Source organism: Falco punctatus (assembly GCF_963210335.1).
Source record: "Falco punctatus genome assembly, chromosome: 1".
NCBI classification, from domain to species: Eukaryota; Metazoa; Chordata; class Aves; order Falconiformes; family Falconidae; genus Falco; species Falco punctatus.
Window position 1 is genome coordinate 123,527,521 of NC_137580.1, and position 15,250 is coordinate 123,542,770.

The window sequence follows — 15,250 nt, forward strand, 5'->3', positions numbered from 1 at the left end:
AATTTAAAGAAAACGGGATACGAGATTGCAATCAAAAGCAGTTCAACAGCAATCAAGTCAGATCAAAACTAAATCATACAGAATAACAACAAAAAAAATAATGCCTACCCTTGTGACATGCCCAGAAAATGGGCAGATCTGGGATTGTTTTGGATGGGTTTGGCCTATTTATGAGGGACGGAATACAAAAGAATGCCGTTTCACAGGAGATGCATTCAAACCATAAAATCTAGGGGGAAAATGTGACTCTGCCAGCAGCACTGGCATTTCAACACCTAAAACTTACAATTCAGGGTAGAGAAGCCTTGTCAGAGATGCACACAGATGTATCTCTGTGTTAAACCCATTACATTAAAACATTTATACTGATCTGTAGAGGCACACAGTGGTTGACAAAGGTGGATACAGAGGAGGAGGAATTACCGGTGACATTTTACATAGCTGTTTTGGAGCCTTACAGATCCGAGCTTTGTAAAAAAATAAAAATCACAGAAACATACAAGAGAACAGGGAAGTCAAGAGAAGAGAAAGCACATCAGTCACAAATGGAGATACCGAAAAGGACTAGTTTGACAGAAAAAAAAAAGGCAGCTCAAAAGTAGAAATCGAGGTAAAACACCTGATGTGTGGAAAGATCAGAGGGCCAGTGTGAAGCAAGTCCGCCGGGCCGTAAATTGCTGGAGTGGGTGGTCTGGAGCAGAATAACCTGGACGAAGGAGAGTGTGCAGGGGTTCCAGGGCAAGGAGAGGGCTCTCAGTGGCTTGGGAACTCGAGGTGGCTGTGTACGAGGTGCTGCAGGCCGGTAAGGGGCGAACATGTCTTGGGCAGTGAAGGAGCCCTCGCAGCTTGAAGGGCAGTTATCAATACAGGAAAGCGACAGAGGTGGTGGGAGGCTGGACAGCGGTGGGCGCACGGGTAATGGGGACAGCGGAGGGCGGCAGCAGGAAGAAAGGGCCGCCAGGGGAGGAAGACCAGCGAGGGGAGGAAGCTGAACGTGGAGCCGGCGGGACAGGGGGCAGCTCACGGCAGAGCAGCACGGGAGCACGCAGCCCCCGCCGGGAGGGGAAGCGTTCGGAGGCGAGAGTCGCCGGGACATGGCGGCTGTGGCCCGCGGCGGTTCCCCTGCGGGCGCACGTGCGGAAGGGGCAGCCAACGGCCGCCGCGCGGGAGGGGCTGAGGGCAGCCGGGGCTCGCCGGGCAGGGAAGGGCGGGGCCTCGCGGCGTGGGATGGACAGCGCCATGCACCAATGGTCCGCAGGGAGGGCGGGACCAGGGTGGTGGTGATCGGGAGGGGAGGGGCAGGGAGCGAGCGGACGGGGCCTCCCGCTCATGAGAGAGAACGTGCGAACCCCCTTAGGGGCGGGGCCAGCGCCGGCCGGGCGGGGCTCTTACTGCACGGCGCTCGCAGCTTTTGCTGGGTGACCCAGTGGCCTAATGGATAAGGCATCAGCCTCCGGAGCTGGGGATTGTGGGTTCGAGTCCCATCTGGGTCGTACCACCGACGTTTTTGTGGCCCCGCGGTGGCTACCCGGTTCTTCCTGCAGCGCCGCGTGTTGTTATCGCCCACCCGGGACACCCCAACACTTTTAGCCGGGGCCGGCCCGAAGCAGAGCCAGCAGGGCACAGGCACGGCCCCAAATTTCCTTCCCCGCGGCCGCCGGGCTGCCTGCCGGCACCGCCGGGCCGGGTGCCGCCGCCGCCTCCCGCCTTCCTGGGCACCCCGCGGCAGCGGAGCGCCTCCGCCAGGGGCCCCGCGGTGGCGGAAGGACGAGGCGTGAGGTTGCCGGCGCCTTCTCCGTCACAGGCTGGTGGCCGAGCGAGCCGCCCGGTGAGTGCCCGGCGGCCGGGAGCTCAAGAGAGCCGGGCGAGGGCGGCAGACGGGCGGGTCCCCGCTGGGGCCGGGATCACGTCTGGGGGCCGCCCGTGGGTCCCCCGGAGGCCCGGGGATAAGCGCGGAAGGGAACGCGAGCCGCGGCCGCGTTCTCCTGAGGCGGCACGAAGCCGCCGGCGCCGGTTCCCTCAGGGCTGGGGTACGTACTCCTCAGCGCGGCCCCGGTTCTCTCGGGGCTGGGGTACATGGGCGCTGCCCCTCAGCGCGGCCCCGGTTCCCTCAGGGCTGGGGTACCTCAGCGCGGCCTCAGGTCCCTCAGGGCAGGGGTACGTACCCCTCAGCGCGGCCCCGGTTCCCTCAGGGCTGGGGTACCTCAGCGCGGCCTCAGGTCCCTCAGGGCAGGAGTACGTACCCCTCAGCGCGGCCCCGGTTCCCTCAGGGCTGGGGTACATGGGGGCCTCAGGTCCCTCAGGGCAGGGGTACGTACCCCTCAGCGCGGCCCCGGTTCCCTCAGGGCTGGGGTACCTCAGCGCGGCCTCAGGTCCCTCAGGGCAGGGGTACGTACCCCTCAGCGCGGCCCCGGTTCCCTCAGGGCAGGGGTACGCGGGCGCTGCCCCTCAGCGCGGCCTCAGGTCCCTCAGGGCTGGGGTACCGGGGCGCTGCCCCTCAGCGCCGCCGCCTGCAGGGTGGGAGCACCCCAAACACTGCTCGGGCCCTGTAACCAAGATCCTGTCCAAAGATCTGGAGAAACTTGCAAATATAGACACAGTCGTATGTGAATATAGGTTGAATTATGGTACTAGCTAATTTAAACAAAACTCCCTGGCACACGGCAGGTCTGCGGGACACTCAAGTGTACATACCTCCCTCCTTCCCTCTCTCCCTCCCTCCTTCCCCCATCCTTCTCTCCCTCCCTCTCTCCATCCTTCCCTCCCTCCCTCTCTCCATCCTTCCCTCCATCCCTCCATCCCTCCATCTTTCCCCCCATCGCTCTCTCCATCCCCCCCGCCCCCCCCAGCACAGCCTTCCCCACTCCCCACGCTGGCTTGCTGCAGGTACACCTGCTGGTTGAGCGGGAGATGAGCTACAGGAGGAACATACGATCTCTCCCTCGTCTTTTGTTTAAATTCCTATTTCCATAATAGCTATCTTGGGATACTTTTGGAATGAAAATGTTTCAATAACAGAGGAAAATAAGGATTAATAAATGCTGCAGTAGAAACGTAACACTGAGTAACAGGCGTGTTAAAAAGTTTGTTTGTTTTGCGTGCTGTTTGGCTAATACTCTGTATCTTCACCCATAGCTGCCCGAGATAAAGCTCTGAACATTTAAGAATTCTATTAAACTGCTTAATTAAGGCAGTACAAAACAAACTAGGCAATTTCTGGGCCACACAACACAGGCATTACTGATGGGTAGATTTTCTGTCAGGAACTGGGTTTCAGGAGCTGGGGTAGAGTGCTTTTATGGGGTTTTTAAGTTGTTTGTCGCAGCTTAAAGGCATGAATGAGTTTGCTAATTTTTCACCACACCCAGTAGCAGCTAGTAAGATAAACTGTCACAATAGCAATCCTGTCTAGCAATAAGGTCACCCATTTCAACTGGAAATGTAGAAATAAGCCTACTTATTTCAGTAATCCAAATCAGGGTTGGCTTGGTGTGTGAAAATTTGTAGAGATCATGTTAGCAAATACAGTTTTAAAAATAAATCTATATTTGGGGTCAGCAGAGCTTTTCCTTGGACTGAACAGTAACTACTGTATTTTTTTCAGTCTGAAAAGGATCACTGAAACTGGTTCCTTAAACTATAAAAGGAGATTGCCAGCTGTGTAACTGGAGGTAGCCAGAAATACCTCAGTATGGTTCATTGTAATGCACGTCCCTTACAGACACTGAAGTGCAGGTGTGCTGCCTGTTCCAGCATCTCAGTTGCACTTTATAACGTAGTTCTCCATATCCAGTAAATCCGTTATTTGTTCTGGATGATTTTCTCTACAAAATGTCGTAGGAAGCAAGACCCTCCCCCAGAATAAAAACCTGTTGCTAAAAACATAGATGTTATTCACAGAAACGCAGGTGACTGACTGCAGGCGGCATGGGCTGGTGCGTGTATGGGAAGGGGGGTGTCCGTATGCATTCCTCCTCGGAGGGGTAGTGAGGCTAGTGGGGAAGGCAGCAGCTTGGTCTTGCTCCAGTGGGTTGTCCAGTGAGTGATTCCCGTTTCCCCTAAGGCTGCCTCTCATTAGCATGAATCGGGGGAAGGGCATAAAAGACTCCAGTTCATTTTGAGTCTGGAAAAACTTTACTGCAAAATGACAACCAAAGTGTTCTGGCTTCTCTGCTTTGTCATTAGATCATCTTCCAGCTCAGTGGCCGGTAAGTCTGTTAACATTCAAAGCGGGGCTGGGGCTTATTTGCCTTTGGTATCAGGGGAGGCTAAACACATTGCTACACATTCTTGCCCGAGCAGCCCTCTTCAGCTGTAGTGTTTTCAGCAAGCGGTAGCAGTAATCAAGGAAGGGCTCAAGAAAGAAACATTTCAACATGTTTGCGGGATGGGAATGTAAATTGGGCTACTGGATTTGTCAGCATTTGAAAGAATTAAGAGCACCTGCCAAAAGCAGGCAGCTAGCTGGTGCCGTGAGTCCTCCTAGCCATCATTTAGCAGTTGAAGTTTGACTTGCTTCTGCATCTGAAACTTTTGTATTATTATTTGTGTGTGACCTTTCCCTTTTAGTCTCCTTCCCCTCACCTGTAAACTCCAGATTCCTAATTTATTTCGGCATGCCCTGTGCTGTCATGTGTGCCTGCAGCAAGCTGTCCTGAACAGTTTTGGTTGGCTTATTTTTTAGTACCTCATTGATGGAGCAGAAATAAGATATACTTCTATTCCATTGGGAAGGAGCTGATCATGTTGCGGTTGTATTAAGAGCTAGACAGGAATATGTTGGTGTAGGAGAATGAGCCTTAAGGTCCTGAACAGATTGAGTAGAGAAAAATGAACTATTTCTTGTTACAATCCATGACTGAGAAGGCATGATAAACTGGTAGGAAAGTGTACTTATAAAACCAAGTCCCAAACACCTGTTCGGAGTTGAGAGCTTCCTATTGAACCATCTCCAAAACACCCTTGCCTATTGATTTCTTGAGCTTGGACTTCTTCCACCCTGTTCTTCATGGACATTCTTTTGACTTTACGTGTGGCCAGTCCAAATATCAGGGAATCTTTCCCATGACAGCAGCTGGTGAGAGAAAAGGGGGAGAAGTGGCAAGGTCAGCAGTTGAGTCAGTTACAGAAGATAAACCAGGACATTGTTGATCTATGTATGTCGAATATCTCTTTTCACATAAGGAGTTAGGATCAGCCTCCTACATGATGCTAACCACAGACAGCGAACACCCAGGCAGCGGCTGTGTGTGGGTGAACTGTTTTTAAACTGTGCTGGCTAACTAAAGGCATGCAGTGAAGGACTAAAGTGCAAGGAAAGTGAAGTGCAAGAGGAAATCTCTTTCTTCCCAGGCTAAACAGAAGGTCGTTTTGCTTTGTGAGGTCAAAGTGATTGAGGTGAAGGTATAAATGAAGGCCTAGGTGACTGTCCAGCTTGTGTGAACAGTGGCATTAAGCCTTTCCTTTTTTCATTAGATTCCCAGACGTTTCCTCCCCTTCTCAACCCTTGTCCTCTCAACTTAAGAAAAGCCTCAAAATAACTGTTCCTCAGCAGCAATAGCCTAGCTACCATGGTACTGCTACTATACAGCTCTCGTGCAAAAATCAGAGATCCAGAACTGTGGATAAAGACCTTTTCAGTAGCGTTCAAAGCCCAAAGCCACTGAAGGGTCCAGATGACATTGTCAATAAGGCATCCCATGGATGGGAAAACCAAATAGTTCTGTTGTCATGGTCTTTTAAACAAGCATCCCAAATGGCAATGTGAACCTTGTTTCCTCAGATGCTCCCTGGAGACTCAGGCTTTTGAGAAAAGGGTTTGTTTATAAATCATGTTTTTAATTTGCAACAATAATAAAGTAAAAATGCAAATCTCCTGTGTTTTGCTCACACAGCTGCCTTCTCTGCACTGGGCCTTCCATGCCTGAGTACAGAAGAATGAGGAGCTCTACCGTATTTCATCAGCTGAACTATTTATCAGTTATGTCTTATTGTTGATGGCCTCACTTACAGACCAGAACCTCGAATCTGCCAGGCACTGCCCATTCAGAAGCACACAGAATAAAAAAATTACAGTGCTAATTCACTCTCTCCTTTTCTTGTGCACGTAGGATCCCTGCCCTATATCGAGAAACCCAGTCAGATTCGTGGCAAACATGCTTACAGTTCAGCAGATGCTGCATCTGGCCAAGTCAAACCGCCAGCCTGGGGCACCGGCCGCGCCAGAGGGAATCACACAGAACACTGGCTTCTGCCTCCCACCGACCTGCGGCGGCCACAGCTCCCGGAGATTCTCTCCCTCTCTTCAGACAAAAAGAAACGCACCAAGCCTTCTCTAGAAAACAGCACGGGGTTGAGGAAACACCCCTTGCAGTATGGAGGGGCCCTGCCTCTGGAGAGCCCGACCGAGGGGCCTTCTCCTGCCTCCTTTGATTTCAACCACACCAACAGAAAGCACACGGACAGGCGGCTGGCCAAGGCTGCCAACAGCGTGTCGGCCCACCTCCACCAGGCAGCATCCCCCTACCAAAAGATGACATCCTTAGTGGAGGCTCGTCCTTTTCCAGACTCTGGCGCAGTGGAGTCAGATGATCCAAACACACTGGATCACTTCAACCGACCGGGCAAGATAATCCCCTATAAACACACTGATCCCTTCAGAAAGATCACCAAACCCTCCTGGGTCACCAACCGCCAGTCATCCAACTTGCCGTACTACTCCACCGCGCTGAAGAAAGGTAAGGGGGCAGCCGCTCTGGCAAAGGATATGGTGAGCTTTCCAAAGGTGGGGTGGCACAATTTGGATGAGAGATCCCGAAGGGGTCAGCTGCCGCCCCTCACTCTGTGTGCCTCTTCTAGATGGTGATAAGGAGAAGGCGTGTCTGACCGAGTGCAGGAAAGAGCGAGACGAAGCGGAGGCCTTCTGTGCCAGCGAATTTGGTAAGTTGTGTCCTTGGTGCACCCCACAGACAAAGCATCGCCGTTCTTTGTTCATCCGCTACCAGCGTTTCACTTCTGCTTTTAAGATACTGCTCACCAGGTATGTTAAATAATTACTAAGGACACTAAAAGGACCTATCACAGCTCTTTATAAATGTACGGCAACAAACGGTACCAAGCCTCACGTTACCCTTTCCCTGCCTTGGGCTAGTATTGCTCTTTTTTCCGTTTCCTCTGCTTTCCACTGCTTGGAGGACGAGAGAATTCTTGCTACTGGTCAACAGAACTGAAAAGACCAACTGTTTTAGAAACTCTAACATTAAACATTGTAGCTGTGTACTTACCTCTTACTATTTATAGCAAGTCTGTGATTTTGGGGGCTGACATTTCAAATGAAAATAAAATGGTGAACCAAGCAAAAATAAAACTGTGATCCCCTCCATACAAAGAATTCTCCTTGAAGTTCCTTAGGATTAAACGTCTTTAGTCCTTGCGTCCAAGTTGATGTGGCTAAAGATGGTAGAAGATAGCCTGGCAGTTTTGTATTGTTTAAGAACAAGCATTTTCTGACTGAATTCTTGCCTTGCGCTTAAGAAGTTGTGAAGTAGATACCAACTTTTTCTCACAGTATTTTAAGAGATAAGCAAAATACATGCCTAGTGGTAACAGATGTTTCCATTTGTAGAATATAAACACGTTACAAGACATCTGTTTTCTCTAAATGGCAAAGTCAGGAAGTGCTTTCTACAGATGCTATATTCTTTTATTTTTTAACCACTCTCATGCATTCCTGTCAAACATAGGCCTTATAGCAACTCGACCTTTCTATATTTTAGCCTTTAACAAGTAGTGGTCTCATTCATCTCTTAAATTGAAAAAGGCAGGTAGGAAAAAGACAGTCTGAGCAACAGACCAGCCGAGGTTCCACTGCAGCTGTCGGGGAGTGCTTTTCGTTTCTTTGCAGATTACAGAATAAATGACTAAATCAAAATTCTCACTCCACGTGGCAGGTGTACAGAAGTCCTCTTTGCCTTACCTGCCCCACATATCTGTTGTTTTCTGGCTCCCGTAGTCAGCTCAGCGCTTGCCAAAACCAGAAACTGGGTGGAGAGCACGAAGTGGCTGCATGTAAAGCAAGGCCCACTCAGTGCCCTTGCCTCTTGGCATGACAAGGGTCTTTTCTTTCAAAAGCCAAAGCGTTTCATTAGCAGGTTAGCTCTGTACTTTATCGTCAAGTTTTAAACTGGAAAATTTTACTTTAAGTAAATATGCCCACTTTTTTACGTATCAGGATGGAAAACTACTAAAACCATCACTTTTGAAACATTTGATAAACTTCACTAAGAAACATCTCAGACCTGTAAAACACAAGGTTAGTAACTCAGCAAAGACTAAGGTGATGACCTCAACAAATCTGATTATTTGAAGCAACTCCTGCTTTCAAGACTGCCTGCTACTGAGCCAATGAATTTCTGCTGATGCTTACTTTACAGTATTTTAAATAAGAGCCTTCACATATACCTTGAGTTGCCACCAAGGTATGTAATCTGATGCTTGGGTTTCCCCCCCACCCCCTCTTTTAAATCAGCAGTGAACGGAATTGTTTATAACATGGAAAGACTGGGGAATGGAGTCCACTTGATTACGCTTTTGGTAAACAGCGATGGATTATACAAGATGAGTCGCCTGTATATTACTCCTGATGCCTTCTTCTTTCGAGTTCACATTCTAGTTGTGGATACTTTAAACTGCAGTAAACCGTGTCCAGATTTTAAACTTGGTAAGTAATTCCAGCTAAATCCATTCCATTATTCCTTTTGGGTGCAGTGCAATTTTAGTCTGCCCTAGTTTAATAGGCTTATCCAGGAATGTTGTGAAAAAATAAAAATAAACCCATGTATTTACTCTTAAGCTGGAGGGCTTTTCCCTCCTAGTTTCTCTAAACTTTTAGAAGAGAATTGTGTGAAGAGGTCAAGTAGCAATATAGTCCTTAACTTTTTCTGGTTACAAAACAGTTGCAAGAGTTCTCAGGACTGCTAAAATATTAAGCAGGAGCTTAAGCTGATGCCTTTGTAAGTAGTCCAGTTTTCCTTCTGAACGCCACTTTATCAGATCCCCGTGTTTCCCTCAGAAACCTCCTTGCAATGCTAGGCAGTAAACCATTATTTCAGTGCAAGCACACCCCACATGTCCCACTGAAGCTCAGGGTGCTGCTGCACCGAGCCACACGTTCAGGATGCGTTCCTGCAGGGTACAACTTCACCCCTCCTCATAAAGCTGCTGCCCTCCCAGCAAGTACAGTGAGTAATTTTGTGCTTTCTTCACAGCATGGAAGTCTCGTTTGTTTTGCAGGCAGTAGATACATCGTGATGGGTCGAATCTACCACAAGAGACGACAGATCCCTGCAAACCTGCTGCAGTCTCTGCGCGGGCGCCTGAGGCCAGGGGACGGTTTGCTTAGAAGCAGCAGCAGCTACGTGAAGAGATTCAACAGGAAGAGGAATCGCAAAGTGCAGGCGGCTCACGCTAACTGCAGATAAGGCGCCAGCAACCTCCCTCCAGGACACAGGCAGCAGCAGAATTCCCCTACCACAAGAAACCCGGCCACGGTTTATTAGCAGCAGCGGGAGGCAGTTCTCCTCAAGTCTGCAACTGGGTGAGAGGTAGGACACTCGCTTTTGAGCTTTAGCAAACACTACCCAGATGTCCCGACTAGGTACCTCTATATTGCAAAGTTAAGCACAGAAGGCAGTGCGGGGAGTGTGAACTGGTCACGAATTTGCTCCAGCTGTTTCCAGAGCCACAGGTTATTATTGCCTCCCCTGCTGTAATGCACCTCTAATAACCTGTAGGAATTGTAAAGTAAAATTCTGGAGGTGTTTTTCTAGGTATAGAAGTAACTGCACTTTCAAACCCTGAATAGACGTTAACGATACCGGCGTGATACCTATAGATCTCCACTGTGTTTTCACACAGTTCTGCCTAAAGCATGACATGCATTTGATCAAAAAAAAAAAAAAACCAGCAAAATTAAGGATCATGTGTATTGTTTCGGTATCCTCAAACATGTCCATACTACTTTTAAAAATTACATTGTGCTTCAATCAGAGCTGGATTTTCACACGAAGCAAACAAAATAGCAATGTAATTATTTGAGTATATGAATGCGCAAACTGAAAGCAAATCAGTAACTGCACAACGCAAATGCCCAATTAGGCTTACAAATAAGTTCATGCCAAGGAATGCAAAACAAGCCCGCAACTGCACGCACGTTGTGTGTGCCTGGTTACACTGTCAGTGCCTTAAAATTTCAGTCCTAGCACCGCGTACCCGGTGTCATTTTCCCATGAGAAATATCAGGAAGTTTGTATTTGCACATCAGTAAAGTTACTTTTCGAATCAAAGACACCATCTTTTAATACCTTTAACGTGGTGGGATGTAAGAACCTATGAAACTGCTGCAAAGGGGATCTTAAATGTTTGCTGTTCCAAGAGTCAGTATTCACAAATCATAAATCTTTAAAAGAAACTGATAAAAATGTTCATGGGGTTCTGAGTTCACAGTCTCCTGGGTCCTGGAAGATCCAAAAACCTTATGTAATGATAATAAACAAAGGCATATCCTTGTCTGACATGTCTGCTGGGGATTTAAAGATAGATATTTAGATTAAAAAATGGGAAAATGCAGTCTAGCTTCAAAAAAAATACACACACTGATATACGTGACGTGACCTGGAACAGGAAGCAGCGGCTTATGTGAGCATTTTCGGGTTTGAAGCAAAGGTAGTTCTAACACAATTCTACCTGTTGTAAACATCTGCAGCTTGATTTAGCATTATTGAAAAGCTACAGAGTAGTGGACGGGCGTAAGTCACAATGTGTGAAGTATTTCTTGATATGGAATAGGGGCCAACTACCAAAAGCAAACATCGTATTTTGGGGTCCAAAGAGCTGTTACTATAGGACAGAAATTTACTTGTACCTTGTGTCTATCTAAAATATATACTCACTCACGTTTGTAACGTGAAAGATTTTGCATGGAGCGGAGCATATAGAAATGGAATTTTGCTGAGAGACTTTGAGGGGGCTTTGGATTTGGCAGAACCATGGCTCCTGGCAGTGAATCAAAGCACTGGAGTGGACTGGGAGGGACAGGAGAAGGAAGGAGAGAGGGTTCCACGCGCATCTCAAGTTTCTTTGTCTCCGTTTTCAACTGAACTCCATGGACTAACCAGCAAGTCCTACAGTCACCCACTGGCCCAGAGGAGCAATTAAGCCCCCTTCCCCACCCCCAAGACATTATTATCACCCTAAACCTGGCCAAGCGTGGGTACAGAAATAACATCCACAGCCGGATCCCATTTTGATTGTCTCTGGGAAGAGGTAAACAGTAGCACACCAGCGCTAATGACAGCCAAAGCCTGAGTAAAATGCCAATCACACACACATCATCTGCACAGCTACCGCCGCAGAAGCCAGCCTGAACGGCAGTTTATTCTGCGTTCTCCTTTTGTGTGACAAACCCCCTTACCTTTCCCTTCTTGCTTGGAAGCTCACTCCTTAAAATACCATCACAACAGGTGAGCAGCAAGCCACTGGATTTCACAGCCCAGCTGAAACACAGCTGGAGCACGAGGGGAACGCCTGTTCTTACCAGCCTTACTCCACGCTAACATACCGAATAAAAAAAAATATTCCCTAGATCAAGTGGATGTCCAGTGTCTCGCACTCGCTATTACAAACCCCCACAGCATTAACCACACTGAAAAGCAGCGGCGCTTCAACAATAGCTGCCACGGTAATTTTGATACCCCCACAGTAATAACTGTTTTCCCCAGCAGCGTAAGCATGAAAATTCTGCAGCCAATATATAGAAATCCAGATGTACGGGAACACTGTTGTCTTCCTGCCTTTCCAGGGCTTTACTCTCAAGTTTTTGGGTAAGCCCGACTTTTTATTCGACTTTAAGTCTCCATTGTAACTGTTGCACAAACTAAATCTAGACCAAGGAAAATGGCTTCTATTTTGATGAGACAAAAAGAAAATCAAGCTGCAATAGCTCACATTATCAAAATCTGTGTTACAATGTATGACCACTTTGAAACAAATGTTGCAATAATTTATAAAAATACCAACAGGAGGATGACTGAACAGAGATCACAAAGCTTACGACCTTACCAGGACTTTAAGGAAGGTGAATATTAATTATGAGTGATGTATTTTCAGTAACACCACTTAACTATAGAAGATCACCACTAATGAATTGAGAAAAGTACCTCAGCCTACTCAACAGCAATTGAAAATGCTAAGAAAGGCTCTTGGCACAATGAAATCGTACGTACGAATTAATTCTCTCATCAGCCTGATTGACTGGCAGTTCATGTATCATCTGGCAAAGCCCAGACCTACATACGGTAATGTTATCGAATGTTTCATTAGAAACACCACCAAATCCATGTCAAACACATTACTTTATTTGTCCAGGATGACGTGTCCTATAAGGTACAAAAAAGTACTCTTCAGTTTGCCACAATTTGTTAAAAACATAGCAATCTATTGCCTACAGGTAGGAAAATTTTAAATCATGTCATATATATTTATATATGAATAAATAGTACAGAAATACTGTGAATTTTGGATGAGATGCAGGATATGTTAAAACGCTGTTAAAAGTTGAGATTTTTTTTCCTTGTTGCATTAAAAACACAATGCATACAATATGCAGCATTTTTTTAAAACGTCAAAAGACAACAAAACCTAAATGCAACTAACTCTTCTTTAACTTTGAGAAGCATAAAAGGATTATTGTTTTCACATTGAACAATTATTTTTTAATTTCCACATATAGGTTAAATGACAACATCGGTACGTACAAAAACCCCACGGGTTTTTATTAGAGAAAATTACCCCAGCAGAACTTGTACACCTGAGCCTGTAAGTGTAAGAAAGTGTGGTCAGTAGCAACATCTTTGTAAGAAAAATACCAGAAGAGGTTCTTGCATAGCAAGGTGTGAGGTTAAACCCGAAAGGAGCTTGTTCATAAACCAGGGACATCCCAGAGCACTGCAGAACAGAAGGTAACTGAGTTAGTGCAAAAGCCAGTCAAACGCTCCAAGAGCCGCACACGAACCAGGGCGGATTTAACTACGGCCAGGTCAAAGGAGCAAGTCATCTACATACGCAACGCCAAAGTGACAGTGGAAAGAAAAAGCAATGGCATCTGCCACCTGCAGCCCCTTGGCGACTTCCACTTGTCCCTCACAGTAGCACCGCTTGCACAGGAACAATGGAGCGGCCCAGGACGCCTCTCCACGATACCATTACAGTCGGTGCTCTACATTCCCAGAGTACTTGGCAAAATATCACTTAACTCAGCGGTGGGCAGTGACATTTCACAAAATACTTCCTACCACCTGATCTGTTATAGTCATTTTGGCACCGCTGCAGAAATCTCATGAAGGGCCAACAGCTGCTCAGGAATGAAACGTAGTAAACGCCACCTTCGGAGCAAAATAAAGTCCGATCTGCCTGGCCGCTTCCCTCCCCTACTACCTGTAGTATCTGTACTCCTGAACAGATTCCCCAAGTGTTACAAACATATCAGCGCACACTCAAAAGACACCTACATCTGTGGGGAGAACAATTATCTCCATTTATTTTGTTTCATATACATCCATATTTTGAATTTTAATACAAAAGAAAAAAATTAGAATCTGACAAATGTTTACAAACAAGATACCTTCAAATAGATTTTACTCATTTCAGTCTGGTGCAGAGTAAATGACAAATTGTACTGTTATATTCAAGGCAACAGAGTCTGTAGTCCATGACTGCTTAGCCCAACTTTTATGCAAGCTTAATTGGTTTTATCTACCATGAATGATAAACTCATTGTTGATTCCCAGTTCTCTGTGTGTGCACATGTGTACATAGCAGCTCCTTTCATAGAAAGAAAAGACATCTAGAGGTCTTCTTGTACTTTTACCTACAGGAATCATGTTAAGATACAGAATGGATTACATGTAACCGGGGCTGGATTTTATAAGAAAAAATAATTAGCTGACAAATGAGGGCAGCAATAAAAAAGCGTCTTTTTTGCAACAATAAATAAATACAGTCAAAGTTTTCTGTGTGGACTTTAAACCAGCTTCTTCACTGAAGAACAGACGTGGCATTTCCATGGAGTTAAACGTGACCCCATTTACTGTATCTTTTTTCTTGCTCTCTTTCTCTCTTTCCTTCAACAAAACAAATTTTTCCTGCTTCTGCCACAATAGTACAACAATTTGATCTTGACAAGAAAGTGGTGCTGCTGATTTTTATTTCTTTGTCCTTTGGACAAAATAAGCCAAGAATATAATTTGACTGTTGTGACCAATAAAAACGCAGTTTACATCAAGTCTTGTCAGGATAACCTGACTAAAAACATCTGGCTTCTTAATTAAAAATTTTCAGACAACCAGATTCTTGCTCGTGTGTTAGGTTAACACGCTGAACTCTAAGAAGCTGTAGACTGCAGTTTGTTGTTATGGGACCTGCAGAATACAGAAGAAAGCGAAGAATTAAGCACCCTTCATTTTGGAGAACACAGTTGCTGCAAGGTGTTGCCAAGGGTAAATCACAAGGAGGGAATTACCACCATGTCGCTTCCTTTTTTTTTTTTTTCCCCTTCAGAAAAAGGAATACTTAAAAAATCCTGGCTTTCATGCACATTTTCTCCTGAACAAATATTTCAGTACTCGTAAAAATGCAGTGTGTCACTGATATATTCCAAAATGCCTGCAATCAGTTTTACTCTTGTATTTACATAATAGTAGTCCATCAAAAGGAAAGCAGAAAGACATTTTTAATTGTGAATATTTATAATAAGGTATACTTTGCTTAAATTTATTCAAGAAGTCTTTGGGTTAACTTAATAGAAAAAACTGAACAGGCATGTTAAAAATCACATTTTTGCTAATCAGAGTTCAGCAAAACTCTTTGACATTCACAGTTTTATTAGTGACTGAAAATAAAACAATAAAATACATGGTTTCCGAGATGAATTTTTCATTTTTCTCAATACAGTATTCGAGGAATGGGACAATTTTTTCTGTTAATACGGTTAAGTTTACCAGTACGACTGTGCTGGTAGCAAAAACAAAAAACCCAACAACATTTACTTTTTAGACAAATGGTCTGGATTTTTAGGGCAGTTTAATGTCATCGCATTGTACAATAAAAGAAAGTGACCCCAACATCCAGTTCTGATTCCAGTTAAAAAGTTCAGACTAAAGATATCACAATCTGCAAGAAAAGAAAGAACATGGAT

General features: G+C 46.0%; 2 protein-coding genes across 15 annotated transcripts in view; one reads left to right on the forward strand and one right to left on the reverse strand.

Annotated features, from left to right (window-relative positions):
• Nucleotides 1-2,794: 2,794 nt before the first annotated feature.
• LOC308062622 (UPF0450 protein C17orf58 homolog) lies at nt 2,795-14,677 on the forward strand. The gene is made up of 5 exons (XM_080384377.1): nt 2,795-4,208; nt 6,111-6,737; nt 6,859-6,939; nt 8,528-8,719; nt 9,292-14,677. Exons 1-5 carry the CDS (start codon nt 4,145-4,147, stop codon nt 9,477-9,479), a joined length of 1,152 nt encoding a protein of 383 aa, XP_080240503.1. The 5' UTR covers nt 2,795-4,144; the 3' UTR covers nt 9,480-14,677.
• BPTF (bromodomain PHD finger transcription factor) overlaps nt 13,567-15,250 on the reverse strand; it is a 56,686-nt gene continuing 55,002 nt past the window's right edge. For 13 of the 14 annotated variants that reach the window (XM_080375403.1, XM_080375400.1, XM_080375402.1 and 10 more), the window contains one exon: nt 13,567-14,474. In XM_080375403.1, the coding sequence (XP_080231529.1) occupies nt 14,438-14,474 (37 nt within the window). In that variant the 3' untranslated portion in view covers nt 13,567-14,437. Of the gene's footprint in view, nt 15,226-15,250 lie in introns of all 14 variants that reach the window. The other variant, XM_080375397.1, reaches the window with a different exon arrangement.